Source organism: Parambassis ranga, chromosome 2 (assembly GCF_900634625.1).
Source record: "Parambassis ranga chromosome 2, fParRan2.1, whole genome shotgun sequence".
Lineage (NCBI taxonomy): Eukaryota > Metazoa > Chordata > Actinopteri > Ambassidae > Parambassis > Parambassis ranga.
Window position 1 is genome coordinate 38,482,522 of NC_041023.1, and position 27,849 is coordinate 38,510,370.

At 45.3% G+C, this 27,849-nt stretch overlaps 1 protein-coding gene across 2 annotated transcripts in view; it reads right to left on the reverse strand.

The window, feature by feature from the left end:
• klf7a (Kruppel like factor 7a) overlaps nt 1-27,849 on the reverse strand; it is a 45,776-nt gene extending 17,927 nt beyond the window's left edge. The window contains exons 1-2 of one of the 2 annotated variants that reach the window (XM_028398628.1): nt 27,799-27,849; nt 7,077-7,344 (exon numbers count right to left, since the gene is read on the reverse strand). In XM_028398628.1, coding sequence (XP_028254429.1) covers nt 7,077-7,079 — 3 coding nt within the window. In that variant the 5' untranslated portion in view covers nt 7,080-7,344; nt 27,799-27,849. Of the gene's footprint in view, nt 1-5,046; nt 5,384-7,076; nt 7,345-27,798 lie in introns of those variants that run through there. The other variant, XM_028398627.1, reaches the window with a different exon arrangement.

A 27,849-nucleotide genomic window follows, 5' to 3' on the forward strand; every position in this document is an offset into this window, starting at 1 on the left:
TTTACTGCATTTGTGATCTTCAAGCGATGACCACGTCCTTGCTGCTGTCACCGCCAACAGCTCCAGGGTGTGATTGATGACCGGCTTTGGATGACAACAACAAGCAGCGGTGTTTACTCAGGGCGAATCGCCCTTGTCTCTCTACTCCACCTCTCTCCCTCGCTCAATCGTTGGAGAGACATGGTCCACATTGCCGGATCTCTGGTTTCTGGATGGCTTCAGCCGTCTCTTGGGGTGGGATTAGCCTCCCAGAATGACAGCTAAACAAACAAATAGGCCAAAGCTGATCTTCCTGCTTGCCAAGGCTGCCTAGCAACAGGTAGCTAGGGAAGATAGGATTTAATGCTCTGTATATCACAGCCAATCATGGCTATAAAATGCCTGGACATAAAGTGAGAATGTGTGGTCATTATTAGAGCCAATGGATTTCAATATATGTCAGCATGCGAGGTGGAAAATAGGGAGACGGTAACCACGGCAACCTGATGTGTGACAGACTCAAGGCCGCTTTGCACAAAATGATTCTTTTAAGTATACATGCCATTTAAAACAAATCTGTGAAGAATGCATGTTGAATGCTAAGCTAAGCTAAGCTATACTATGCTAAGCTAGTATCTTTATGGTTCATAAAGATGGATGAAATCTGTAAATGTCAACCAAAGCTCCTGTAAAGTTGGATATTTCGGCATTGAGTCCAACTACTCACTTTTAGAGCCACCCTCAAGTGACCACTTAAGGAACTGCGGCTTTATGCACTTTCTAAATTTCTTATAACACAGTTTCTGTGGATGTTCGGCGGAGTCAAGGCCACAACAATGCATCAAACTGAGCTGAAATATCAGAAGCACTACAGTTATTCAGCATTTTTTGTGGCTTTTAGTCACAGCATTCTCTGTGTAAAAGGCCTGTTATTCAGCTTTGTGCCGAGTTTTGATTGCATAACTCTCCAGAGTTGAACTTTTTATGATGAGAGGCTGACTTTGAATAAGGGTTACAGCAGGGCAAATCAAACAAGGCAGCTGTGAGTCTGTCACAAACTGTCTTCTCAGAATTGAGCAAGAAGAGAGAGAGACATGAGATAAAGAGAAAAAGAGAGGAGGGGGGGTGTGGGATTCCAAAAGCATAAAACGAGTGTGTGAGACTTCTCTTCCTTTCTCTTCTCCTCCCTGCCGTTGCCAAGCCGGATGGCAGCAGCGAAGCATGTCGGATCACTGTAAGGTGCTGTAACAGCTTCCCGATTTTGCCTCAAATGATGTGAAAGTCATTGCCAAGCCATGTGTGCTGGTGTGAGGCGAAAAAAATGACTGGCTCCTCTTCTCACTGTTAATCAAACCTGGGGTGGCAGAGCGTTTCACAGACGGTAGCCATACATAAAGATGTGCTTGTTCACCACTCTCCACCCCCCACCCCCCTTCTTCTTCTTCTACTACTATTCTGCTTTTTTCCCCTCGTACACCACCTCCTCTCTCTCTCTCTGTCTCTCTCTGACGGACCAGACAAATGAACACTTCCTCTCTTTCATCAGCGCTTCCCACCTTTTCATCAACGCCCATAAAGCAGTAGCCGGCACCTATCAACGCCGATCTCGTCTCTGCTGCCTGAGTGATGAGACAGAGGTGGCAGAGTTCACTGAGAGCTCTTACGGCAGAATGGATGTTACTGGGTCAGAGGGTCGTTCACACATCTCATTACTCGACACACAAACCTGTGCACCTGTGTGTGCAAACACATAATGACTGGAATGTGGCTTTTTAGTTCTAATTCAATGCAACTGACAAACAACTTGGAGCATTGTACAACGCACAAAGCCTCCCTTTCATGCGTTGCATCCATCTTTAAGATCAATTCAACGCTCGACATCTGAGCATCACGAGTTAGCAGCTATTCTGACCACACATTTACAGAAAATGCGCTTCATAAGTATATCTAAAAATGTGAAATCTGTAATGTTCAAAATAAAAATTATGTAAAAAAAAAAATGAAAAAATTCTGCACTCCATGATTGAGTCTCTTGCGTCATTAGCAGTCATGTGACAAAAATTCTGCAAATTTATCAATGATCTGCTGCTTTTTTTGTGAAGATTGCAGGAAAAAAACAAATAAATAAATAAATATCTATAGTATGTGGAGCTCCCAGGTTATTTTTCAAGATTGATATAACATGTTTCAGCCTGCTTTCACAGAAGTGTAAGACTGTGTGTCAGTGTTTGGGGTTCACACAACATTGTGCCCTGAGCTCCTTTGAGACAAATAAGATTAAGTTCCAGTTTGTCCTTCCTCCGCCTGCTCACAGAATGCTGAACTGTGCTCATTACAGCATTGATTTAATTTGAATTTGCATAAAAATGACTTTAAATTACAGCTGGTGAAAGGTCATTGAGAACATATGTGATCTGTTTTAAAACTGTATTTGAGAGCTTTGCATTGTTGCCAAGCGTTGTTACCTGGCAGCAGGAAAAAAAAGTCTTACACAACGGCCCTGCAGAGATGAAAAATCCATACTGTGCTAATTCTATAAGAAAAAATGCAGGATGAAAAAAAAGGAGGGATGGCGGAGGATACAGGAAGGAGGGGGCCAGTTGGCTGCACTCCCTAGCATGTCTGCTGTGAGAAAGCAGCTGTGGCCTACTGAGGATTACATAACATAGCGAGACGGTGGCGTGCACGCACACAGACAAAGCTGATGCATTCACAGTTCCTTTCTCCAGCCTCCAGAGGCTGCGGAGTCTGACCCAGACCACACGGGATGCCTCATCTATCTGCAACTCTTCTGTTAAAATGGGTGTTGATAGTGATGGAGGGGGGGGGATGCAAAACCCTGCAGTGGGGAGAATGTGCATGCTCTGCAACTTCTTCCTCTTCTATCTCGGCCCCTCAGACGGAGCCGTAGCCGCTATCACTGCCACCACCGCCAACACCGCCACCACTGCTTTGCTAATGTCGCTGCCTGAGTTGAATGTGTTGCATGTAAGTGCATATGGACCTGAGCTGCCACATTTAGAAACACATAAAACAAATATGTCCACATATAGAAGCGCACAATGTTCGCTCCGGTAGGCATCAGGCACTCAGTTTGCCTCCATGTGCAACTCCTGAGGGAGTGCTGGAAGGGGGGGGGTAGGTGGAGTGTGTCCTGAGGTCAATGACAGTCATTGGTGGTGTCCTGTTACATACTACCCATCAGGGTCAAGTGCTGAGCTTGAACGCTGCTTGAAAATCAGTTCCCTGCTACCATGGTGACAAGTCAGGTAAGGATGGGTTAAACGCTCAAAATCATAGCAAGCTGCAAGATGCAAAATCATTTTTCTTCCACAAAGAATGTTTTGACCACACTGCTTGTTCTAAATCCAGCTCAGGCCTGCTGTTTGTTCCATCCAACTGTACTGGGATTTAAAAGCGAGACAGTTGGGCACTATTAGGCTCAATAATGGAGCAAACAGCAGCCTCAAATGTACCATCTGCAGACCTCCAAAACACTTTACTCCTTTTCTTGTCCCCATCTCCCTGTAAGCTCCTGAATCACGCCTCACAGACACCAACAGGGGACACAGTCATCATTCTTGCCATCGCATATCAGGGACCCATTTAAGGAGCCAACCACAGCGGCCTCCTATCTCGCCATCAGACACCAAATTGTGCCCGGAATACAGAGGAGAGTGTTGGAAGATGGAGCTTTTAAGGGCAGCCACAACTCATAATTCCTGTATTCAGGAGGGCATCTTCATGCCGCTACAATGAACACAAGGATGGATCTGCCAAGAACATCTCAGCACTGCATGAGGAGGGAGACAAGAGGAGGAGGAGGAGGGCATAATGCACAATGTTATCTTTTTATCCAAAGTGTACATATTTCTGCAAAGTGCACTATATTTTTTTACAAATTACAAAATAAGAGCATGACTTAAACTTCTATGATTCATACCTGTCAAAATGAAAACTCACATTTATATCCTGCACATATAAAGAGTCTCTTTTTTTCTTTGCCTACAAACATGCAGCTGCCTCCCACTTCCATTAGCATTAGGTATTGATTCTGATATGCAGGCCGTGGGTGAGAAACTGGAGACACGGCGCTGCATATGGTGCACGTAGGCCCGTGCAATTTAAAATTCACTGACAGTGAAGGCAGGGAGTTGGAGACTTGTTATGAAAAGATGCGTCGGTGGCTAACAGTAGGATGCCAATTAGGCTGCTTGGCCACAACGCATGGATCCGCGGTCACGCACCGGTTTCTCTCTTCACCCTCCTCCACCTCCTCTTCCTCCTCCATCCTTCCCTTCCTCGTGCATGAAGCAGAGAAGTGAGGAAGCTCCTATTTCACGAACAATACCGGCATCAAATTTCCAAGCAATGATTTTTTTTGTGCAGCATGGAAAGCATCACCTTTTCCTCCTTTTCCTCTTCCTCCTCCTCCTCCTCCTCAACACCACCATCCAGCAGCAGCAGCAATGCAGGTGGGCTGCAAAGTAGGAGGGTCGTTTGTATGCACGACAGGTGAAACTAAAATGAGGCAGTGCAGGAAAAACGTAAGAAGAATAAACACTTTACGCAGCGTGGTTTTACTGAAATAACAGGCACGTGTGGTGCGTTTAAAGAGCCGGCGACCTCCCCACGCAGCCGTCGCCATGTGGCCGCGTGGATCCCCGTGCTTAACGTCCCTTCAACTTGGATGCAAGAAGCTTGTGGGGTGGCTTGTGGGGTGGTGAAGATGATTCTATTTGCATTTAAAGATGCTACAAAGCCAGACATGTTAGTGTATCTATTATGGATAAGAAAGGGGACTTCTCTCTGTGCATATGTATTATTCACGACCAATTCAGTCCCTGGTATGGGATTTAGATCTTCATCTTCCCAAATGGCATTTGACATCTTTATTACGCGCCTGTGTGCCGTTCGCGTCTTATCCACTTTCCCATCATCCCGCAAACTGTAAGATTAATAAGTGATAGAAAGCAAATGTGCCCGAACTGCACGCAAAGTTGACATCCCAAAAGCGCATCCTCGTGTTTCAGAGAGCGGGATGCGCAGCGTAAAGTTGACACGTACCTGCTGCCAGTTTTCCTCCAGAGAAGGCATGGCGGAGAAGTAGCCGGTGTCGTGGACGAGCTGAAGTTCCTGAAAGATACTGTGGTTTGCCAAGACATCCATGCTGACGCTCGCTGATGTCGGGGGGGGAAAAACAAGAATGATCCACAAGAAATTGTGCCTCCTTTTGTGGCTCTGTCAGACCTCTACATCCACCTCTTTCATATTAGTCCTTAAGAGGAGATTAATAGCGGAGTGCGGCGGCTGGAAATGTGGTGAGTAGGCTCCCCGTACCTGCGCGCATTATCGGACTCGGTGCGTAAAAGGAACTGGAGGTGATGGAGGCTCCATGCGTATCCGTGTTGCCAAAATAAAGACTGATAGGAAGCCAAAGGAGGGGAGGGGCTTGGTAAACGAAGGGGCGTGATTTAGTTTGTCACTCAAACTCCCTTTGCTCTCCCATTTAAGGCGAATGGGCGGCTGAAGAGGGGGGTTATTAGATGGACGACGGAGCGTGGAGGGGCGGGGTTAGGCTGGGATTGGCTGCGGTGCCATGTCGCTCATTCCATTTATGGGCTCGATAGGTGAGCTATTTATGGATGGGTATATTAGATTTGGAAGAGGGTCTGTAAGGCTAGTCTGAGAGGAGAAGCCGTGGTGTAAACATCATGTGCTCACAAACAGGACTTGGAACTGTAGTAACAAGAATTATAAGAGATACAGATGAATAAATAAGGAAACATCTCACACAAAATGACATTTTAATCATCTGTAATGTTCCCTTAGTGAGACTAAATAATATTATTTATTTTTAATGTTATAGCAGCAGCTGAAAGTTTCATTTTTAATATGTCGGTGAAAAATCTGCACCTTTACTGTGCGTTAAGTAAAAGAGGTTTAAAAAGTCCACAGTCTGTTTGTGTGTGTAGAATGACAGATACGCAGCCAAATCTTCCACTGTACGTCTTGTTTGGTGGTGTGAGTAATGCTGCTTATTCTCTGGCCCTGTGTAAGCCAGTAAAATTGCACACTTCTACACCGGCTCAATAGTATTCTCTGTCTCAGTCACACACACACAGAAAGAGAGAGAGTTGTAGAGGTCTGTAATCTCATTACAGTGGTAGAGGAGGCTGGCCGAGGGCCCCGGCTATGCGATTTACGCATGGCATTTTGGGAGGAAGAGCTCAGCTCAGACGGACGATGAAGCTCCACGCCGACATTTATCCATGTGACACAACTCACTCCGTCTCCCTCTCGTCTCCTTCCCTTCTTAATCTTGTGCTCTACTTTGAATTCCACTCTCCTGTTCAGCAATAAAAACACATATCATCAGCAGCTGCCTAGCATGTCCATTTTGTTTTTGGTGAATATTTAACACATTAATTATATATTTGCATGTGATTGCAGTGAAAGAGAACAAGAGGAAGGGTATGTGTGTTTTTCCACTGCAGGAACAAGTCTCAAATCATTTACAGGAACTGTGCCCTATTTCGCCCATTCATCCCTTCCAGGTGCAGTTTAGGATCCACTAGATTTAAGAGAGAAACTACACCCTGTTACTGGTCCTACAGGGTCAGTTGGAGGGGCTACTTAAAAATGTCCCATTAGTTCCTACTCTATAATTAGGATAAAATGGCCATAAAAAAAAGCACTTGCCGTTTCAGCAATAGGAATGTATACAAAAGTCCAGGTAACCTGACAAATGGCCTGTTAGTTGCTGCTCCATGAGTAGGAGTAAACAGAGGAAACAAAAGTGCAGACATTAAAAAGGTGAGTTCCTACCCATTGAAGTGCAGACAGAGAGGTCAGAGAGTCAGTTCCTGCAGTGAAAAAACACCAAAAGATGTTTTTTGATTTAAATCCACCTAGGGGACAAGGTAAGAATGTTGCTACAATGCCAGGATCTGAAACTATTGAAAAACAAGAGTCCTGTGTGACTGTTGAAAAATATGGCCTCAGTGCTCTCAGTGGAGTGTTTTTTTGTCCTCAGAGGAGTGAAAATGTCACAAGAACCAATGTGAATGTATTTCTAAATATTATTTTGAACTCACCATAAACTTCAATGAGTCCTAGAAACATGCCATCACCAGGACTCCTCCTCCTTCTGCTCCTCTTCCTCCTCAGCTCCGAGCCCATGCATATCATAGATAAAAAAAATAAGTGCTCACCATTATCCATGGGCACACTGCGTTATATTGTGGATGCTGACATTGCTCTTACCTGGCAGTTGGTGCTTTTACTATATTAATAATGGAGCAGGCACCATCCATCATGGGGATATGAGGCTGCTAATCATGTCAGCTCCCTGCATATTCACTCCTTTCATCAAAAAGAGGAGGAGAGGCAGTGGGAGAGGAAGGCGGAGGGGAAAGGAGGAAAAGGGTGATGGCGAGAAGCAAAGATTAAGAAAAAGAGTGGAGGAAAAAGAGAGAGAGGGTGTGGGTGGAAGAGGACAATATCAGTGTGCTGAACACATGACAGATGCCCTTGGCCTTTTGCTGAATGGCTTCCCTGTTGGCAGGAGTTAACCAGTGTATTTAAACAGGACAAGACGAATGGGACCTCTACTCCCTCTGCTCACTGAACCAGCCCATTTCCATTCCAACTCACAGCCTTTCCCCATGTGGGAATGCTAATATGGTTAGCTGACATTGCTGGGGTTAAAACTTCATAACGCCATGTTATTGTAATGTTCACTTCGCTGTGACTTTCCTATTTTTCAAAATGTCTTCGCTTCTGCTGAGAAAGAAGGAAAGGTCTGGAATGCAACATTCACAATAAAAGCTCAGAAAAGCAGTTGACAGTAAAACTATGATTTCTTTCCCCTCGACCTAACCAAGTGGTTTTGCTGCTTATGAGTGAGACAATAAATGGTCCCATATGGTTTTGAGCTCAAGCCCCTTGGGTGAAAATCTAGTGTGAAATTGGATCCTCCATCATCTGCTCCAACATGTGAATTCTGACACCCTTTTAGAAGAGGCAAAAAAGTAGCTTTTATTTTGAAAGGATACATTTCTTTGTCAATTTGCATTGCAAACGACATCTGATGTTTGCAGCAACACACTCCCCAGCTGACCTCTGTGTCCATTAGTCTCCTGCAACAGAGGAACCTTGAGAGTCAGTGCTTTTGCTTCATTTAGCCTCATTTGGTACTATATGACATCCACATGCCCTGATGTGTTTGAACATAACATTTATGCTGCTTTTCTGTTCCCCGCAGTGTAATATTATGATAACCTCAAAGAAAATGAAACCACAGATTTTCCCTTGGTGGAGGAGGAAATTTGGTGATTGATGGAGCTGGGTAAATAAAGATAAGGTTGTGAAAATGTGGCCATATGTCTGCCTGGACGCAGAACGTCTTCTCTCCTCCATAGAGGAAAAGGTGGAGATGGGTGATGAGTAGTGGAGGGTAGAAGGGTGGGGGGGTTTCAGAGCGACAGGCCGACTGAAAACAGCGATAATGAGCGCTCGGGGCTGTCTGGGGTGCAAACTCCTTCCCACACGAGACTCCTGCGAAGGGAAAAGAGGAGAGGGGATGGGGTGTGGGAGAAAGTGCCCTCTCAGCTGGGTGATGTTTGATGCAGCTTCCTACGCCTGGAAAAAAAAGCGGAAACACAGCCAGCAAGGAGACCATGAGGGGCAGCTGTTAAGTGCCAATTAGGCGACAATGAGTGGGAGACGGAAATACCCATTTGCACTCCTGCAACCAGGCAGGGAGGAGTAGTCAAAAAGTGAAACAAATAGGGCCTAATCCCTGTCGGTTTCCCCCCCTCTCCCCGTCTGTGAGCTAACGTCATATCAGTGTCGGATGAAAATGTGGGTTATGATTCGCTGTTCGTTTTGCTTTGTCTCCGTCTTGAAGGCCACCAAGCCTGTCACATCGTGCCACAGGACAATGACCCCCCCTTCCTGTCAGCCGTCCAATTAGCACACATACTTAGACTATGACACACAGAATGATAAGGTAATGTGAGCAGCTTCGGAGCTCAGATATCTTCATAGCTGTATAAATGTGTGCATGTCCTCCCGAAATATATATAAAAAAGAAGCCAGATTAGACCCGACTCCATTCAAGAAAAGTCAAAAATAAGCACCAAATTGTGCAACAGCAGCTGGGATGATGAGGGATAACACACCTCTTCCACAGGGAGCTATGGCAACTGTAGTTTATAACGATGCAGTTGACCTTGTTTGCAGCAAAAGAAGACATTTCCATTATCTGAATTCAACACTCTCTCATAATCAAGCTGCGAGCTTCCCCGTCCTTTCAGATGAAATTCTACAACAGGCTAAATTACTTTGATGGATTCACAATGGATGCAAATGTAAAAGTGTCGTTTGTCATCAGGGTCGCTGACAATGAATCAGTCTTTTCATGTCCGAGCTCCCAGTCAATCTTGTTTCCATGCACGCTGCACATCTGAGGCTGAAGTAATTTTCCCGCTTTAGATCCGCCCGTGCCATACTGCGTTTTGTATATTCATGTGTGTACTTTCCTGTCTTAATCCTAGCTATTACTCGCATGGCTGGCCATGTCAAGGGGAGATTTGCTCACTCACAGTGAATGGGCCAATATTGACAGCACGCCCACCGCATCAACGATCAGTGTTAGGGGCTTAGATTCACACGTTTGGACGCGGAATTCAATGAGGAGGGTGGTGTGTCGGAAAACAATCCTCACAGGGAGTCTAAGCAAATGCTAAATGTTGCTCTTAGACTGTCAGGAGTGATAATTTAGCAGTGGGGGCTGCTGATGGATGTGGTGTTCATGTGCTTTTAATGGAAATGTGGAGGATTTTTGTACATCACAGTAAAGCTACAGAATGTCAAAAAATACACAACAAGTCTTTGCTTCAATTGTTATTGATATTCAATTATTTCTGCATAATGAAGGCGGGGCTTCTTGCAATTGAAAGATTATATTGACCTAGACCCTTACTTTTTAGTTCCTAACCCCAACTGCAAGTGAAAACAAAGCAGTAAATGGTGTCAGGAGAACTCGAACTTCAGACTCCTGATTGAAGGTCCACTGTTGTGACTGTATCCAAGTCCATCCCCTCTTTATCCTACTTTCCACTGCTGCAGCTCTGTTGGTCCCATGATTGATTGACATCGGCCATAAGTTTAATCATACATTTCGTTGGTAGCATCAACCAAAGGTGGTGTTTGTTTTTTCGTAAGGACATGTTGGTCCTTTGATATATCCCAGCAAAGTTGATCAATTTAATTTAATCTTCCTCTTTAATAAACAGCACAGTTAGTCAGTAATCAACTAACCCACTAACACCCTCCTAACTGCATCTTTTTCGCCACTTAGTGCTGTTTGAGTGAGTTCATCTGAGTTCATTTAAACTCTGTTTACCTTCCTCCACAGTTCAGCTTCAATAAAGTGGGCTGGTGAAAAGACGCTATCAAACATGGCAGCAGCGTCTGGAGCAGCAGCTGGCCCCCAAACCCCAACTGATCTGCCTCGCACAGAGGTCAAAAGTTGACAAGAAGCTGACTCCCCTTTCATCCGGCAAAAACCAGGGAGCTTCTCCGCCACATATTCCAGAGGCATGTCACCACTTCAAAGGTGTTAGCGGAATGATTTGCAGACGAAAGCGCCCGCCATCCCACTGCCTCTCTCTCTCTCTCTTTCTGTCTCTCTTGGCTGGTTGTCGCTGTCGCACTTTGTTTTGCTTAAATGAAATGATTGAGTCCTGGCTCTGTGACGGCGTTTCAAGGAAAAAAAAAAAAAAGCGGCCTCACATCATTACCGGTGACATTAGCAGGTGACAGCGGCAGCCTGAGATGCAGTGAGGTTCAAAGCTCCTTAGCTACATAAACAGAAATGAAATGAAGTCACAGAGAGACGAAGAAAAAGGCAAAATATGATCACACGTGTCAAACTTTTGGCCTCTTTAAACCTCACAGGAGAGCTTTAACATCATATATCTGCCTTTTTTGTTAAACACGGGTTTAAAGCTCTGGATGCTGAGATCAATACTGTATAAAAAAACATGTAGGGCTGCATTTCTTCTCCAATCTCCCAAGTGCAGAGGCCATGTAGTCAGATACTGTAAATTCCCTTAAGACTATTGATTCAGGTTGCGGAGTCCAATGCTGAGAGAAAACCGACCTCAGTCCAGGCAGGAAAGTTGGACCACAGTGTGCTTTAAATAGTCATATTCTGCAGTAATTTGATTTGCACGAACAACACGGCCACATGATCATCATATGATATTGGCTGGAGAACAGGCTTTGTACGATGCATCTGTTTTTCTATGGGAGCCGTGACGCCTGCACAGATGAGATGAATTTGTCATGGGTGGGAGGGTTGATGCGCCATACAAACAGTAAACAAACTCCTTGTTCTAAGAGCGGGGCGTCTATTTATTTAGCAGGAAAGCACTCCCCATTAGCGTCTAAATTGTTGTCGGAAATAGAGGCAGTCCACATTAACAAGCCTTTCTGCATAATGCTCCCGGTGACAGCGTGCCTTGTCATTACGACCATTTCTGCTCCATTATTCCAACACCAAATCACCAAATCCTCTCCCCCTCCGTCCCTCCCTCCTGCTTCGCATCGTTGCAGCGCCACTTCAAACCGATCTGAAATGAGCTTGCTTTGCCAGTCCGGCAGCTAGCCAGACCAATCATCCATCTGCAATAATAGAAATCTTCTGGCTGATGATAGACTGAGGCAATCACTGGGCAGGCTGAGTGGGCTCTTCAGTCTGGCCTCTCCACCCCTGCTGCTGGTTGATAGCAGGGGAGGGGTTGGGGTGGGTGGTGGGGAGGCTGGCACCAGCATCTGGTAGGTAGGCCTCAGTGCCCCTTGCCTGGCTGCAAGCTGGATGGATACACATGGAGGGTAAAGGGTACAGAAAAAGTAAGGGTCAGGGTTGGAGGACAATATGTTTATCATTTAAAGGTACAGTTTTCCTACAAAACTTAACCTTTCCTACAAATGGCAGTTTTCACTACCTTCACTTTCAGGCTCTCATCTTACTCATTTTAGCTTCACATGCTATACCTTGTTTTTTTCAGGACAGTCTAGCCTATCCAGAGATACCATAATTTCATATGATAATACAGGCACATGTGTTATATTAGTAAAGTTTGTGTTGTAAAGTTGGTGAATCTGGAAATATTGAGGTCTGCATTGTGTTCTATTGTTATGAGGCTGCAGAGGGGTCCTACACTTCCCATCATGCAGCAGCAGCAGCATCTTTTGTTACCCTACACCTCCCTTACAAGTGTTCATGGCTGGTGTCCTGTATGGCTGGAATGTCATCGTGCCACCACACCTTCTTTAGAATCTCCCATCTTTCCTCTGTTTCATCCCATCATTATTTTTCTCTCCAACCCCCACGTCCCTCAATCATCTCTGGCTCTCCACACCTCCACTTTGACCCAGGCTCCATCCATCCTTCCACTTCTCCAGTGTTTTCATCTGCATGGAGTGCGTCTCATCTTGCCCGGGCTAATTGGGTCTAATTAGAGTCATTCAGCAGGGGTTAATCAAGGATGACTTACACAGATTATGACTGGTGGGGGGAGAAATGCGAGGGGACAAACAGCCTATGTGCAGTGCCGACAGGCACGTATCACTTCTCCTGGCCAGGAACCCACACTAGGACGTGATGTCTAAAGGCATCATCAGTGGACTGAAAGACACTTGATTAAAATGATACGCTATGCTCAAAGAAACGCAGACAATGTGTTGGAAATGAAGCAGACCACCTCATCAACAGGAAAGAAAACACAGTATGTGAGCTGCATGTGTAATATATGTGAAAATACTTTTAATAAGAATATAATACTGCCACACCTCCACAATCAAATTTGGACAAGCTATATGCAAGTGTCCTCTTCCTGTTTTTTCAGCTTCACATGTTGCTGGTATTTTAGGAACAAAACATCCCCACAAATTTAATTAATTTAATTTAATAATGTCTTTGTTATGGCTTGCTTTTATTTTGAAGTTGCCTCAAAATGCAGACAGAGCATATGCAAAGTTGTATGAATAACAGTTAATAAACTGCCACCTGACATGTTTCCTCGCACACACACTTCATATTATTGTGCAGTCACAATGCAATATTGTAGGTCTCTTTATTGCAATTTTACACAAAGAGGTAATTATGCAGGAGGGCTGAACTGTACTGAGGCTCCTCTGGGACTGGAAGCATTATGGCTCGGACTCACACAGTACACCGGACAGAGAGTAATGGCCCGGCCCCTGGTGGTAATGGCTTCTCTTTCTGCGCGTGCACAGTGGCATACATGTACTCATCTGAGCATGCTCCTACCAAGTCTATTTGATGTGACTAGTCCATTAGATTTTCAATGGGCTCCTACACCATAATCCTGAATACACTGAGTTTTTTTTTTCTTTTTTTCGATTGACTCTTCATTGGAGCGGCCTCGCAGATTGCTCCTGTCACTGCTGAAGCAGACAAATTCCTCCTCATATCCTCTGCATATGGGATGGGATTGTCTGGTTATGGCCACCCCCCTCCCCTCCATTACATTCCCCAATGGCAACATTAGCCAGTGGTTGTAAAAAGACTATTAGGATCCAAATCATTCTGGACTGAAGACAACGAGGCTAAGAGAAGTTAGTGCGGTGAAAACGAAGCAGTGGATTAGGTGGTCAGATCAGAGACCTCCAGTGTAACTCCACATGCACACATGAACTCTCACATATACACACAGAATCTGTAAGAACGTAGCAGTCCTAATCCACCGCAGCCAATCAATAAGCACTTGACAGGTACTGAAATACAATATAGAGAGCTGCACTAGCCTGCTGGTTCTTCTGCTCTACTTAGACTGCAATTTGACAGCAGAGGAGGGAAGTGAGGGGGATTTGGATATGTCTCAATTGGACCTGACACAAGGCTCCTATGGAAGACCGGGAGAACACAAATGTTGTTGGAGAAAGAAATCGAAAGGAAGCGGTTCTTGCATTTAATTCATCCAGAAAGGTGCATCCTTTGCAGCAGAAGTATGCCCTATGTGGGTCACAACTCATGTCGCCTAGCAACCTTGACCAATATGTATACTGTAGCATTAGTATGCCAAAAATGAGAAGAAACGTTGCTTTATGCACAGAGAGATGTGTCCTTTGAAGGATGCAGCCAAAGGAGGTACGGCCTTTGTAGGTCTCAGCTCCTGTCGCCTAGCAACTTTGACCTGTCTTAGAAAAAGCATGTATGTATAATGCTAAGCATTGGAAAAAGAAGCACTATATGCCCAGAAAGATGCGTCCTTGAAGGATGTACCATTCAGAGGCACAACATCTGTCGCCTAGAAACCATATATACTGTACAACTGTATTCTCTTTGAAAAAATACATAGTAGGCTAAATTTGCCAGCAGCATTTAAAGGGGCCTTCAGGGTGGAAAAGCACTGTTATTCCACAGTAGGGATCCAAATGTGAAATTACAAGTGCACACACACACACACACCTGTTTAGACACCTGCTTACCCCAAATTATTTTTTCCAAAGAAAGAAAGGAAGAAAGACAGAACAAGAAAAGCATCCTTAATTGTTTTTCCACTCTTTCTTTCCCTTTTCTGTCTTCATGGCAGATGAGGATCTGGTGCTAATGTCCCTCTTCCATCATCACTCCTCTCCAGCTGCAAAATGCTGATTGGAACCTCCTCATGATTGCACTCTCTTATAGGGAAGCAAAAAACACAGGAAAAGAAATCATTTAATTCACTCAGCCTATCTCTCTCGACCCATCTACTAGTGTTTTGGGAGGTGGAAATTGGAAACGCCCTGCGAATGCATGGGGGAAGCCATCCCAAACTAAATGAAGGTGCCATTACTCTGATGGGTGAAGCACAGTGGGGCTGAAAAATTTCTGTCTTGCTCTCTCTCACTCAATGATTGTCTCATCAGCAGGAGTAATTTGGGTTTCTGGTTATCACGTCATTTCTGATGCTGATGCGGGAGGGGGGGAATGGGCACAGATGTAATTACTTCCCTCTGCAGACAGATGAGGAATTGGGGAGTAATTAATAACTGGCTGGTACCCACTTGGAATGGAGGCTATACCTTGCAGCGCCTCCTCCTCTGAGAGAGACTTTACTCACTGTGAGTGGGAACACACTCCAGCGGCAAGCCTGATGGATCAGCAACAGGCTTTTTTAAAGGGAAGGGAGAGAGAAATGAGATGGCGAGGTAGGAGTGAAAGAGGCGGGAGATAAGATGGAGGACAGATAGGAAGCGAAGATGGGGGATGAAGTGGATGGATGGCGAAGGGGGACAGATTGGTCTCGGCTGGGCAGGTGATGAGGAGTCCAGGCTGCCAAATGGAGGCCTTTTCTGACTCACTTGGATAAATCTGGAATATATTACAAAAGGATACTCTTCTCATTTTCCTACTGACCGTTTTCATTTCCTCACATGTTTGAATAACACTCCTGTATGCGAAGCTCCCTAGCAACCACATTCACAATGTCGCCACGGCTTCCTGTCTTATCTTCTCCGTCTAAGGCCTTGACAGCACATTAGCTTGCACTTAGCTGCTGAAAAGGTTTTCCTCTCTGCATCATTTTTACTATAATCTTTCTTTTTTTCTTTTATAAAATCTTGCATGGGTGTTGAATGCCAGGCTGTGGAGCCTGGAAGATGGTATCTTAGCGGAGAAGGAGAGAGGGGTCGGCGGCGTTGTTTACCTGTCACACACGCATACAGATGCAATAAAGTAGAGGACATGCATATCCATTTAGCGTACACAGACAAACAAACAATGATCCTTATCTTCCACACAGAAGCTGATAACACTAAGTGACTCCTCCCCATGAGATGAATGCGCTGTTCAGACTAATATTCAAAGATGAAGCATGGAGGCTTATTGAGGATCAGTGCTGATAAAGCCGCTGTTGGACAAAGAGGAACTGAAAAGACAGAGCCGGCAAAAGGTAAATGAGTTTGAGTGCACTGGAGAGGTTTACATTGTTACAGGCCAGAACCAATAAATCACTCTCATCAGCGTCTCTGAGAAGGTTTATTAACAATTCAGGAAACTCCATTTTGACCGTGCAGCTCAGAGTCTGTGTTTATCTGCACCAATCAGAAGGTTTCCTGTACTCTAAAGGGGAAAACTACCGCTTGGAGATCATTTCTGCTTCAGCAAGTTGTGTTTGTGATGCACAGCCTTAATCTCCAAGGGGCCACAGTGATGACGCCAGGTGCGGTTGCTAGGCAACGTTTGACGCGGCTGATCAGGGATCTGCAAAGCTTCAACGAGCCGCACTCCGTCAGGTGAGTGGAAATGTTGTGTTTGTTTCCCTGCCTCCCCTCCTCTTGTATCTGTTGACAACACCTGTGGAAGGCAGCTGGATCCGGATCACATGTGGGGCTGGTTAAATCCACCGGGGCTTCGGGGATGTTTCACACAATGACAACAGTCAGTAAGAGGTGCCCTGATGCTGATGCAACTACACACATGGGACACAAAGACAGGAGGGGGAGAAGCGAAAGGTGGAGTAGGTGTGTGTTTGTTTCTCTGCGCTAATGCTGGTATGTGTGTGTAGGTGAGCATCTGTTTATGCTGATGATGAGGTGGCGTCCTCCTACAAAGTAAGACATCTGATTCCAAGACATATAGGCATGCATATTCAATATTTAAAGGGCCAGTGTGTTAGATAATACATACAAGCCATACTGCAACTTCAGAAAAAACAGAAGAGCCAACTGGCTAGGGTATGTTTTTAGCCTAGCATGGACCACTGCACCTGTGTTGTCATGGCAACTGGCATCAGAGGGCACCAAATGCTGCATGCCTGGTAGCATCCTGGGACTGGTATCATGCTGGTTGGTTGTTGGATGATTTCTATGCTTTTAGCCTAGCATAGACCTCATGCTCCTGTGTGATGTAGGATTGTTATTTAACATCAGCAGTGCCATGAAAATCAAACAAATATGGGCTAAGAATACAGTAGCCTAGTATGGACCACCGGCCTTGTCCTCTGTTGTCATGGCAACAGGCCCAGGTCCTCTGATACAGACTGCATCCTAGGTAGTTATCCAGCAGACCAGCAGTGTCCAGCCGTGTCCCTGTGCCATAAAAATCAAAGAAACCTGGGCTAAGAATAAAGTAGCCCATGCTCCTCTGTTATCATGGCAACAGGCATCAGATGGAGCACTGGAGGGTGGGGGGCTGGTCCTCTGGTCCAGGCAGCATCCTGGGATTTATTTTTGAGCAGATCATCATGCTGAGTGGTTGCTGGACAATTTCTATGCTGTTAGCAATGTCCCTGTGCCACAGAAATTGTGGATATTGGGGCTAACAAAGAAGTAAACTAGCATGGATCACATGCACCTGTGAGAAAATAAAGGCAATTCGGGATAATTGATAAGTTAAGGTGACTCTTTTCTGTTTTTATTTTCATTTTTAAAATTGCATCTTTAAAATATTAGATCAGAAAACATGAACTGGGAGTACAAAATAATGTGCACCAACACCAGGACCACAATAAGTCTCCGCCCTCCACAACACGCTATCAGATGTAATATAGCTGCACCATTAGACTGGAGATTTAGCAGTCGATTTCAGCGGAGCCATGTCTTACCGACAACATGAGCCCAAAGCCTGGCTCTTTTGCAGGTAAATCAAAGGGCGCTGCTTGTTATCAGGTTTCATATGCAGCTTGAGGATCACAGAGATGTAATGTAATAAAACAGGTGCTCGGTGGGGGAGTTGTGATGGTATTACGACCGGTGCACTGGGTCAGCTGTAAAAGCCTTGTGCGCTCAGATGCATAACTTCTTCATCTTACATGCGTGTCGTAATACAGACGCACGTGTTAAGGTTTTCTTTAAAAAAAATGAATTCTGGAAACTCTGGAAAAAAATCATGCCTGCTCTTATCACACCATCTTGCTGAAGTATTGTTCAATCCCTGCTGCTCCTCCCCGAGCCTGACACGACAAATCCCCCCGGCCGGAAATCCAATCCCGCCTCTGTGTGAGCGGGGAGGCACCGTGACTGATGGCTTGTAAGCATCCCACCATGTTTCATCAAGCCTTCTTCTCTCTTTGTCAGGGCCAAAGACTGAAGACTTCCATGCGGCGTCTCACCTTAGGGACGCCACCGTGTTCAATAATTCAGCTGCTGTTGCTCCAGTCCTGTGGAGAGCGCTCATCAGTGACCGATGAACATCCCTAGCGGCCCTGTCAGGGATTTTTTTTCTCCTCCTTGTACTACAAAACATATAATGATGATGTTTTATTTCTAACAATATTGTCTTTATATAAATCACACTAATGAAGCATCATTATAAAAAGAGGCTGAGGCACCCTCAGTGAATACATCTGTGCAGGTGTGCATCAGTAATTACAGCTGGTGTCAGCTTTCTTGTTGCCAGAAGAGATGCTTTTAATTTAATTTGATATTTTTTTCCAAGGGTTAGGTCTCCCTGTTTTGTTTTCACCGTCAGTTCGTCATCACAAAACTGCCATCGCACACACGTTTTCATCTGACAGCAGAGAAGTAGTGTCCTTAAACTAGAGATCAGCAGGTTTTATGTTGAAGGGTTGCCGAGCCTGCCAGTAAGCCAAAGTTCATCCCCTATCTCTTTTACTCTCTGAACCCCTGGTGCCTCATTCTCAAACTGCGGGATTAGTATTTTGTGGGAAAAAGTGCCGGAGAAGAGGCATCAAAGCTGACAGAATGAGGAGAACCAGCACGGGCCAGACCAGCAGAGGTAGGACGTTGTCCTCTTATAAGGTTGACCAATTAATCGCCACCGAAAAGAGTCTGAGTCCTCTGGGGTTTTGGAAGGTTCAAAGGGAGGTGTGTGCATCCGTGGAGAACACAACAGATAAAACCTCCTCCTCTGGGTACATCCTGAAAATCAATGCTCCGCTTTGCTCACCTCACTTTGATTCATTCTTACAATGACTGGTCAAACATTTTGAGGAGTGCTGCCAGAAAGTTTGGCCCCGCAGCTCCAATACTGAACATGGGAGTTAGGTCTAACGGTCATGGCTCCCTTTGGAATAAGGTTAGCGATCTTTAATTCTTCCTGCACACATTTCCAGCCCTTCCCATTAGTCCTGCAGGGACTATAGGCAGCCATAACTTCTTACATTTTATGTGCCATCCCTCTAACAAGGCCAGCAGCCAGGGAAACAGGCAGCGAGGGATTCCTGGGTGACTGTTTCAGGCATTGTTAGCTGAATCCAGGTGAGACAAAAAGACATCAAGGGGTAATTGTGGTGTATTATTTCATTCCCCTCACGCATAGACTTTGTTTACTGGGCAAAAAAAAAAAGAGGTTGCACACCCGGACAATTTGCACGAACAACTGCACAGCCATGATAACCATTTCGCACTGCTTTGTTCTCTCTCAGCTGCCAATCTCCCTCTGCACATCTATAGGAGACGCTTCTAAAAAAACACACACACACACACATCAGGGGGAGGCCTCTTTTCACCCCGGTCCAGCAGTGTTTCCTCAGCAGAGAGTAGAGGAAACAGCGTGATCTAAATAGCTCATTAACTTTTGATGACTGGGTCCTTTGGCTGTAGATCTTGAAAGCAAACGGGAGCCAGACTCCTTATGGCTATTGATTCAGCAGCAACAACCCCCACCACCACCACCACAATCCCATCCCTGCATGTCCCACCAAGGGCTACCAGGGACACCAAATAATTCATGCCAAGATCTGAGCATTTGTTAATGAGTATTGAAACAATGAGCAGCTGGAACACATAATGGATACAAGGAGTGGACAAAGGTGAGTGAACTCGATGTGGACAAACACAAAAAGTCGAAAGTGTTTGTAAGGTCATTCTGTTACTATCTGCAGAACACCCATTGATATGAGTTACGGCAACATCTATCAAACTAGGTCCTGGGTCGGGGGGGTCTCGTCTGTGGAAGAGCATTTTCAATGCATTTTACTCTAAATTTGAGCGTTTTATCATGAAGGTCCCTCAAGTGGCCACTTGAGGAACTGCATTTTTTTGTCATTTTAAGAGACAAAGACAAAAAATCCATCTTGAACTTAAAATTGACATTTGCTTTAATAATTTCCTGTAAATTCTGCACCCTTTAGCACAGAAATCTCCTTCAGTATCAGTTAAGAAGCTAAAGCCAACGTTGAGGGTTATTTGCATGAGAGAAGGAGGGAGCAGAGGAGAAGGAGGGGAGGCTGGTGGGTTAATGCTTTTGATGGAATACCAAACGGAAGTGCTGTATGTAAATTTGGATTAAGTGGATAAGGCCGGCGTCAGCTTCAATAAGTATTGTTGCCACTTTGTGTATGTGTTTGTGTGCGAGTGGGTTTCAGTGAGTGGCTTTAGGCGAAAGAAATGCATATAAATGAGGCCTTTACCTGCAATATCGCTCCAATTAAAGGCAAGCTCATAAGTGTGTGTTTTCATACTGCACGTATGTCTGTGTGTGTGAACACGCCTGAGGGAAGAGGCAGTTTCAAATCACACCTTCAACTGCTTGATGACTGCAGGCCGACGGGCTCCGTGTCCGGCACTGATAGTGCCGCTCTGTGACTCAACCTATATCTGGCGTTACGTTTCCAGCATCACGTCCCGCGACGGGGGGGAGAAAGACCGAGGGAAGTGCTGATAAGGTGCAGAGCTGGTTGTGTAGAGGGTCAGTGCGGCGGAGAGATAGGGGCAGCTACATGGCAAGAGGAAGCCGAGCGTGACCACTTTCTAACTCTTTCACTCATCCATCTTTCCTTTTCCTCCGGTCATTCTCAATATGGCCTTGTTATCTCACATGGCACTGATGGCTGCTAGTGTGTACATCTTTGCTCCTATTTGTGTATGAATGCACTGCCATTGTGTCAAGACATCATTTCAATGCTGCTATTGTGTGTGTACACAGAAAAAAAAAAGTACGGATGAGACGAGGTAAAGCCTCTGCATTGATTTTAAACCCACTCCCCCGGCTGCAGCTGTCCTTGAATATAAATGACAGTGTTTCAGCCCACTCTTCTCTGCAAGGGTCCCTGAATTCTTTACGGCTATCATAGTCAGGATCTCCTTCATTTTCCAGGCTTACGTGAACCTGCTCTCCTCATAACCCCCCTGCAAGGGCAGGATAGACCTCCACATCTGCTGCCAACAAAACTCATTTTGACACCCGAGAGGGAGGCAAACTAAGAGAATTTGATCTCTGGGAGCGAGTTCTCTAATCTTTGTCCCTGCCCCCCCCGCCCCCCCCGCCCCGACCGATCCGGTGGGGCAGGGACACTTACTGTACAACTCACTCGTCTCCAGTGACGGCTTTGATTCTCTCACTCCTCTCTGCTGATTTCGCATAATCAAATGGTAATGAGGTTGGCTGTGGTGCGCCAGCATGGTCCCGCTGCACGGCTAACTAGTGCTTGCATGTTAAGGGGCTAGAAGGAGGTTTTAGTTAAGAGGAGGAAGGAGGAGGAGGAAGAGTAGAGGTCTGAAACCTCCTACTTTGCGAGCACATTTGTTAGAAACACAATTACACTGGTGCACAGAAGCATACCGGACTCCACAATGATTTCTCCATTCTCCAGCCGGCGGAGCGGCTAATTTCCTTAGCAGCTAAGTACTTATGGATTGCTATGTGACAGAAGCTTGTGACAATGGGCAGGGGCCACATTGTGTTCTTATTTCCACCAGAAATACAGTGGAAATGACAGGAATGTTGGCTTCATTGCTGCAAAATAACTAATTGCACACACTCAGCTACTTGACAGCTTTATGGTACTTTTCTGTCCAATGCAGCTGAGTGCTCAGAGTACAAAGGGACTGGAGCAGCGTTAATAGTGCAAACAGGCCATCATTTCAACAGCACTTTGTCTTCATCAGAGTCAAAATCATTTGCAATCAAATCAATCGTCCCCCTTAGAGTCTGCTGAGACACACCTGATACAGCTGCATATAAAACAGCCCATCCTCACCAGGAAACAACAATATGAGGTCGATATAACTAGAATAACTAGAAGAAAATGTGTGCATATTTCTCCAGCTGTGTCATGTAGTAAAAATGGTGACTGCATAATGAAAACAGTTTTCTTGTAAAATGTGTTTAATCTTATGAATTAAGCATGATTAAAGACAAAACTTAACAGCAGGTGACAACAAAACAGCTCACAGTGTCAGGGGGACTTGAACCACAGAGACTACCGCACTGCATACCTCCTGTATGGTCCTCATGATTGGATGAGATTGGGCAATGTTCCGTTATCCATTATGAAATATGGCATTTTTCATGGAGCTATACGAATATTCCACCACATTTATTTTACTCAACAATACAAAGAAAGCTTGCAAGTCTCCTAAAAGGGATGGGGTAGTGGGAAAACTTATGTGACACCAGTACAGGAACGTTGCTTTTCATCACTTCACATTCACGGAGATCAGTGAGGGGAGACTGTGTGTGAGTCTGTGTGGTGCGGGCTGGCGGCGACTTCTGTGTGAACATCTCATAACATCATAAGTGCCAGGCGTCACGCTGAGAGCGGACACGAGGTGACGGACCGCTGCGAGCTACTGTCAGACTCTGCAGGGGGGTGGTGGTGGTTTACCCATCATGTGGAAATGTTGTGGAAAGCGGAGGCATCACCAGTCGTGTCATTAACCCTTTACGTGTGGCTGCTCCTCGACAAGCAGGCATCAGGCTGCATCTCATTTGTGCAGCCTGTTGTATCTCAGGAGCCCTTTGCTGTTCATATTTATATTATTTTTGAATGATAAGATATAAAAAACTTCTCTAAGAGGATTACCCATACACACATGCAAATGCACGCACAGTCTAACCTACCCCACTGACCTGCTTTCTCAACACAGCAGATGAACATGATGTCCCCCACCCGCCTCCGCATCCCCCTTCTTCTCTCAGACGAAGGGGGTGAAGTGCAGAGAGGTCTTGTGGGTGCTCATCACACACACTTGACAGAAGCAGTGCTCTTGGCGAAGAGAAGCTACATGATATATGAAGATGGCCACTTTGAGTACCACACACATACAGAAACACACATGCTACTCATCACCCCCCTTGCCCTCCAACCAGCTCTTGAGACTCTGATGGTGACATATATGGAACGCATGCAGACTGAAGACTCTTAAATATTCATGTCTCGTCTGTGTCCCTGTAAATCGCCATGTGCATCACAGACAGAAAGCTCGTGTGTGTGTATGTGTGTGTACATACATTCGCAGGCAGATGTCAGCCCTGGCTCATATACTTACAGAGCAGATGTGCATCTTTTGTCCTGTATACCACATGTCAGCTTTAAATCCTGTTCTCTGACTTGTATCAATAATGTCAAAGTAATGCTGAATTTAACATGTTTACCTGTAGTTCCTCAAGTGGTCACTTGATGGTGGTGACAACAAAAACCAGTCCTGCATTAAAATGCTAAATAATCAACTTTAGGGCATATCTGGATAGCCGCCCCCCCCCCCCTAGACGCTTCTGCATTAGCCAAGTCCTCCCACACTAGCCACACTCCAGCTATAAGTGCTTATTTTCTTCTTAGTTGCATACATTCTAGTGACTCATCCTGCTGAGCTTTAGCACATTTGTTAAAAAAATGGGGAAAAAACAGTCTATGAATAACCCTACTTCTGAAAATAACCTTCGCATCTATCCAGGCCTTTTTACGAGACACCGTTTTAATGAAAGCTCTCGCCTCGAGGTCTATCTCAACGCTGTAATGTGTGGTCGAGTGTCAGCGCCTATTTGCTGTTATAACACTTGAATCCAATCAGAAGATAGGCCACTTTTAGAGTGTTTGGAGAAACCACTTGTGCCCACAGGCAATCAACACCTCATCAGAGGGGCCCCCTCTCATGTGGAGAGAAGGGGGCACAAGGCCCAGCAGTGAAGAGAACAATTTTACCTCCTTGTCTGTCTTCCCCTTTCTCCTTTTTTTCTGCACCCTTTGTTGTGGTGTTACTTTACCACTGCAGATTTTTAGGCTAATTTGATTTGAAGCTAGCATGTAAAGTCTGCAGGCAGGAGAGCTTTTCAAATTTTACTTGGTAAAAGGTGATAGCAGCTGTGTCTGGAAAAGGGTTAAGGTGTGGGGTCGGCAAGTGGATTGCTGCCATGAGTACATCAAGTATTCGGGAGGCTCAAATTGTTTTGAGCCCCGAATACTTTGAAACACTTTTTCCCAACACATTTTAAAAACCTGCTCAAAATCCTGCAAAAGGTTGCCTCAGATCAATTTCTACAGTTCATCGATTCTCTTGACATCTTGGTTTCTGTCACAAACACAGCACTCCATCAAGGGTTACAAATGAAAAAGGTGAATCTGCACCAACCAACTCCATGATGGCAGAGTCCACATCCTAACTGCAGCTAATCATGAATTACTAATCCAAACTTTCAGCCTTAATCATCTGGATTACTGCAAATCTGTGTTCCAAAAAAAAGAAGCCAGGCTTTTCAACCAAAACCACCACTTCCACATCACTCCTGTCCTTGCATCTCTCCGCTGACAGAAGTGAACACTGAGCATCTCTCTCTGCTACCATGGTAACACCACATCCACAGTCCCATCCCATCCCAAACTTTTGTGCATCTGCTCCGCATGCTCACACTCTAGCTGTGCTTATCTCCACCCCAACACACTGATGTGCTCCTGAGACATAACAGAGGGAATGTATGATCTCTGAGAATAGTCCTCCACCTGTTTCCCCGAGACAGACGGCACGGTGGGGGTGAGAGAGAGGGAGAGAGAGAAGAAAGTAATACACACAGACAGAGACACACTAATGATGTTGTCAGACAGCCTTCCAGTCTTTGAACGCACTCCCAGTTGTGTTTGTGGGTGCATCTCCTGCGTGCACATTGTGCGGACTAACACATCATTGTATTAGACAGGCACTCCATCACTGTCAAGTGGCAAATTTGGAGGGAGAGGCGGCTTCCTGCGGTTGCAACAAATCTCAAAAAGCCCTTTTGTGTCTGTCAGTCTTGGAGTCTTTCATTTTGACGGCAGAGAGAACCAACAACATCAGACTTAACAGCGTTCTTTTCATCTTGCAGGGTATAAAGGAAGACAAACAAACCGGTTGTGCTCTGCTCTGACTCTGCATCACATGGTTCAATATTTCCAGTAATACATATAGGAGACAGGTAGAGATACAATATTTGACTAGAGATTCCTGCTGTTTGGATTGAGTGGGATTATATGGCTGGTTTTAGCATCCAACGTGCTGTTTAGTGGTCAGGTTATACCAGGTTTATTTCTGCTGTAAAGGTGGATAGATGAGGAAATCACTTCTGGAGCCACTCTCAAGTGGCCATTAGAGGAACTGCATCTATTGGATTATAATTGTGACATTAAGAAGTGATCCAGCAGAGCTGTTAGCTAAACAAACGAGCTGAAGAACAAAGACAACAAAATGCCAAGATTGCAAAACAAATCTGCCATCTTTGCGCACCCCTCAGTTCCTTATCACGCACCCCCACCCTCCTCATCCTCTTCATCCAACTTGAGAGACAATTCCTCTGTTCCTTAATGATGTCTGTGTGGGAGGGGCTTTCTTTTTTTTAACAGCATCAAAGACAAGGCACTCAAAGGCGAGTATAAGAAATGACTTAATCATTGCAACAACGCTCAATCTCTCTGTCTCTCACCCTCACTCTCTCTCTCTGACACACACACACACGCACACACACACATGTCTCTCCTTCTGTGTAACTTTGCTAGAGGCAGCGGCTTGGCACCTTCTCTCTTTCTTTACAACATTCTCGCACTAATCAGTGGAACCCTGTCCTCGCCCAACACACAAGGGGAGTGTGTGGGGCATGAATAAGGCACCAGGCTCACAGCCAGAGCGTCATCCATGTTCTCTTTTTCTATCTATCACCCTCCTGTAAAAAAAAAAAAAAGCCCACCCCCTCCCCTCTGAGCCCTGGGTAAGTCTTTTTGGAAACAGCACCCTTCTTTTTGATGTTTGACAACTGAGAGAAAAGAGAGAGAGGAAGGGTTAGGCGAGGGGGGTGCTGCACCTTTCATCCAGCGGATGCTATCCTAAAGGGAAAGACGGAATGCATGTGTGTGTGTTTGTGTGTGTGCGTATTCCGGGTCTGTGCCTGTGCAGGCCAAGGTCGTATGAGAAATTACACAAAATTACACTCAGAGACGATGAAAGATTTAAATTTATGCTTCTGAAATAAATCCCCAACAGGTATGATAAGTAAGACTTGTCCAACCCAAAGCACAGACATATTGGAGGTGAATGAAATTTGCTTCTGTTTCAAAAGCATCCAAAACTTCTTGTTCTTGAACTACCATGCTTCCTGCACTGGCATGGTTCCTACAACCAGCAAGCTTCCTGCAACATCATCATGCTTCCTGGACATGTCTTGCTTCCTGCATCCAGCATGCTTCCTGCACTCTGCACACTTCCTGTATTTGACAAGATTCTTCCACCAAGCAAACTTCCTGCATCCAGTATGCTTCCTGCACTCTGCACACTTCCTGTATCCAGCACGCTTCCTGTTTTCTGCACACTTCCTGCAGCCAGCATCCTTCTTGCACCTTGTACATTTCCTGCAACACCACCATGCTTCCTGTACTCTGAATAGCTCCTGTGTCCGGCATTCTTTCTTCATCCACCACGCTCCCTGCACCTGGCTTTTTCTTGCACCTGGTATGCCCCCAGCGTCTCACAATTAAGACAACGTGACCACCAGTACCCCTAAAGCCGAATTATAAATGAATATGACACCATTATTAACTTAAAAGATGTTGCTACATTTAATAGTTACCATACCATCATTAGCTGGTGTTGCACACCTTTCAGCAACGGTTTCAACACCTGGGGAGTTGTATGTAACGGCCTATAGAAGGCACTGAAGAATAAAGGTTACAGTAAGAGAGTGCACTGTAGTGTATGAACTGACTTAAAGACACCCTTACCAAAGCCTGATCTGTGCTTAATGATAAGCTGACAGTGAAGACAGTGAGGGGGAGGTGAACATTCACAGCAGAGGCAAAAGAGAGAAAGGAATAGTCGGAGTGTGACGCTGGAGCGGCAACCTTGAAACCTTAGGTGGGCGAGAGAAAGGAGCCTGAGGGGGCTATGTGTTAGTGAGCAAGAGAGGGAGGGTGATCATAGGCCTACTGCTGCACAATGACAAGAGCCTCCACGCGGGGACAAGGACACATGTGACTTCAATTCTCTGTCAGTGTAGGGGACACGGCCTGTCTGTCTTTACCCCCACTGAGATTTGATTTCATTACTGCAAATCTCATCTCACACATCTGCCAATCAGGACCAATCAGGTCATTTCCTACACTTTTAACGCTTCTCTTGCCACTGATTCAGATTCAGTGTGATTTCAATACATTTGTTATTTGTACATTTAGATCCATTGTCACATGCAAACGTTGTCGTCACTGAAAAATATATATATAATAATAATGTCACATTATGGTCATTCTTTTACACTTTGCGGAGACACATCAAAGAGTGAGACTCACAAAATAACTCCTGCCTTGAAGATGACGAGATTTATGGCCAGATAAAAGTATCTGAGGGCGGATCGGTCCCTCTTAAAATCTCTGTGTATTGCTCCTCATTTAATAAACCCACAGGAAATGGACAGTGTCATTGCACTGAATGAATTCAAACTGCTTTTAGGAGTTTCACAAGGTTAGAACACTTGTAGATCATAAATCCCAGGTTGTCGGCCTTGGTGCTGTAAAACAGGCTTCTGTCTCTTTATCATTCCTTACAGAGTCGTCACACACATCTACACATTTACCCCCTTTTTACCCCCTCCCCAACCCTTACCTTGGGTTTCATTCAGTCCGTGCAGACCTTGGAGAAGTCGTAACTGAATAC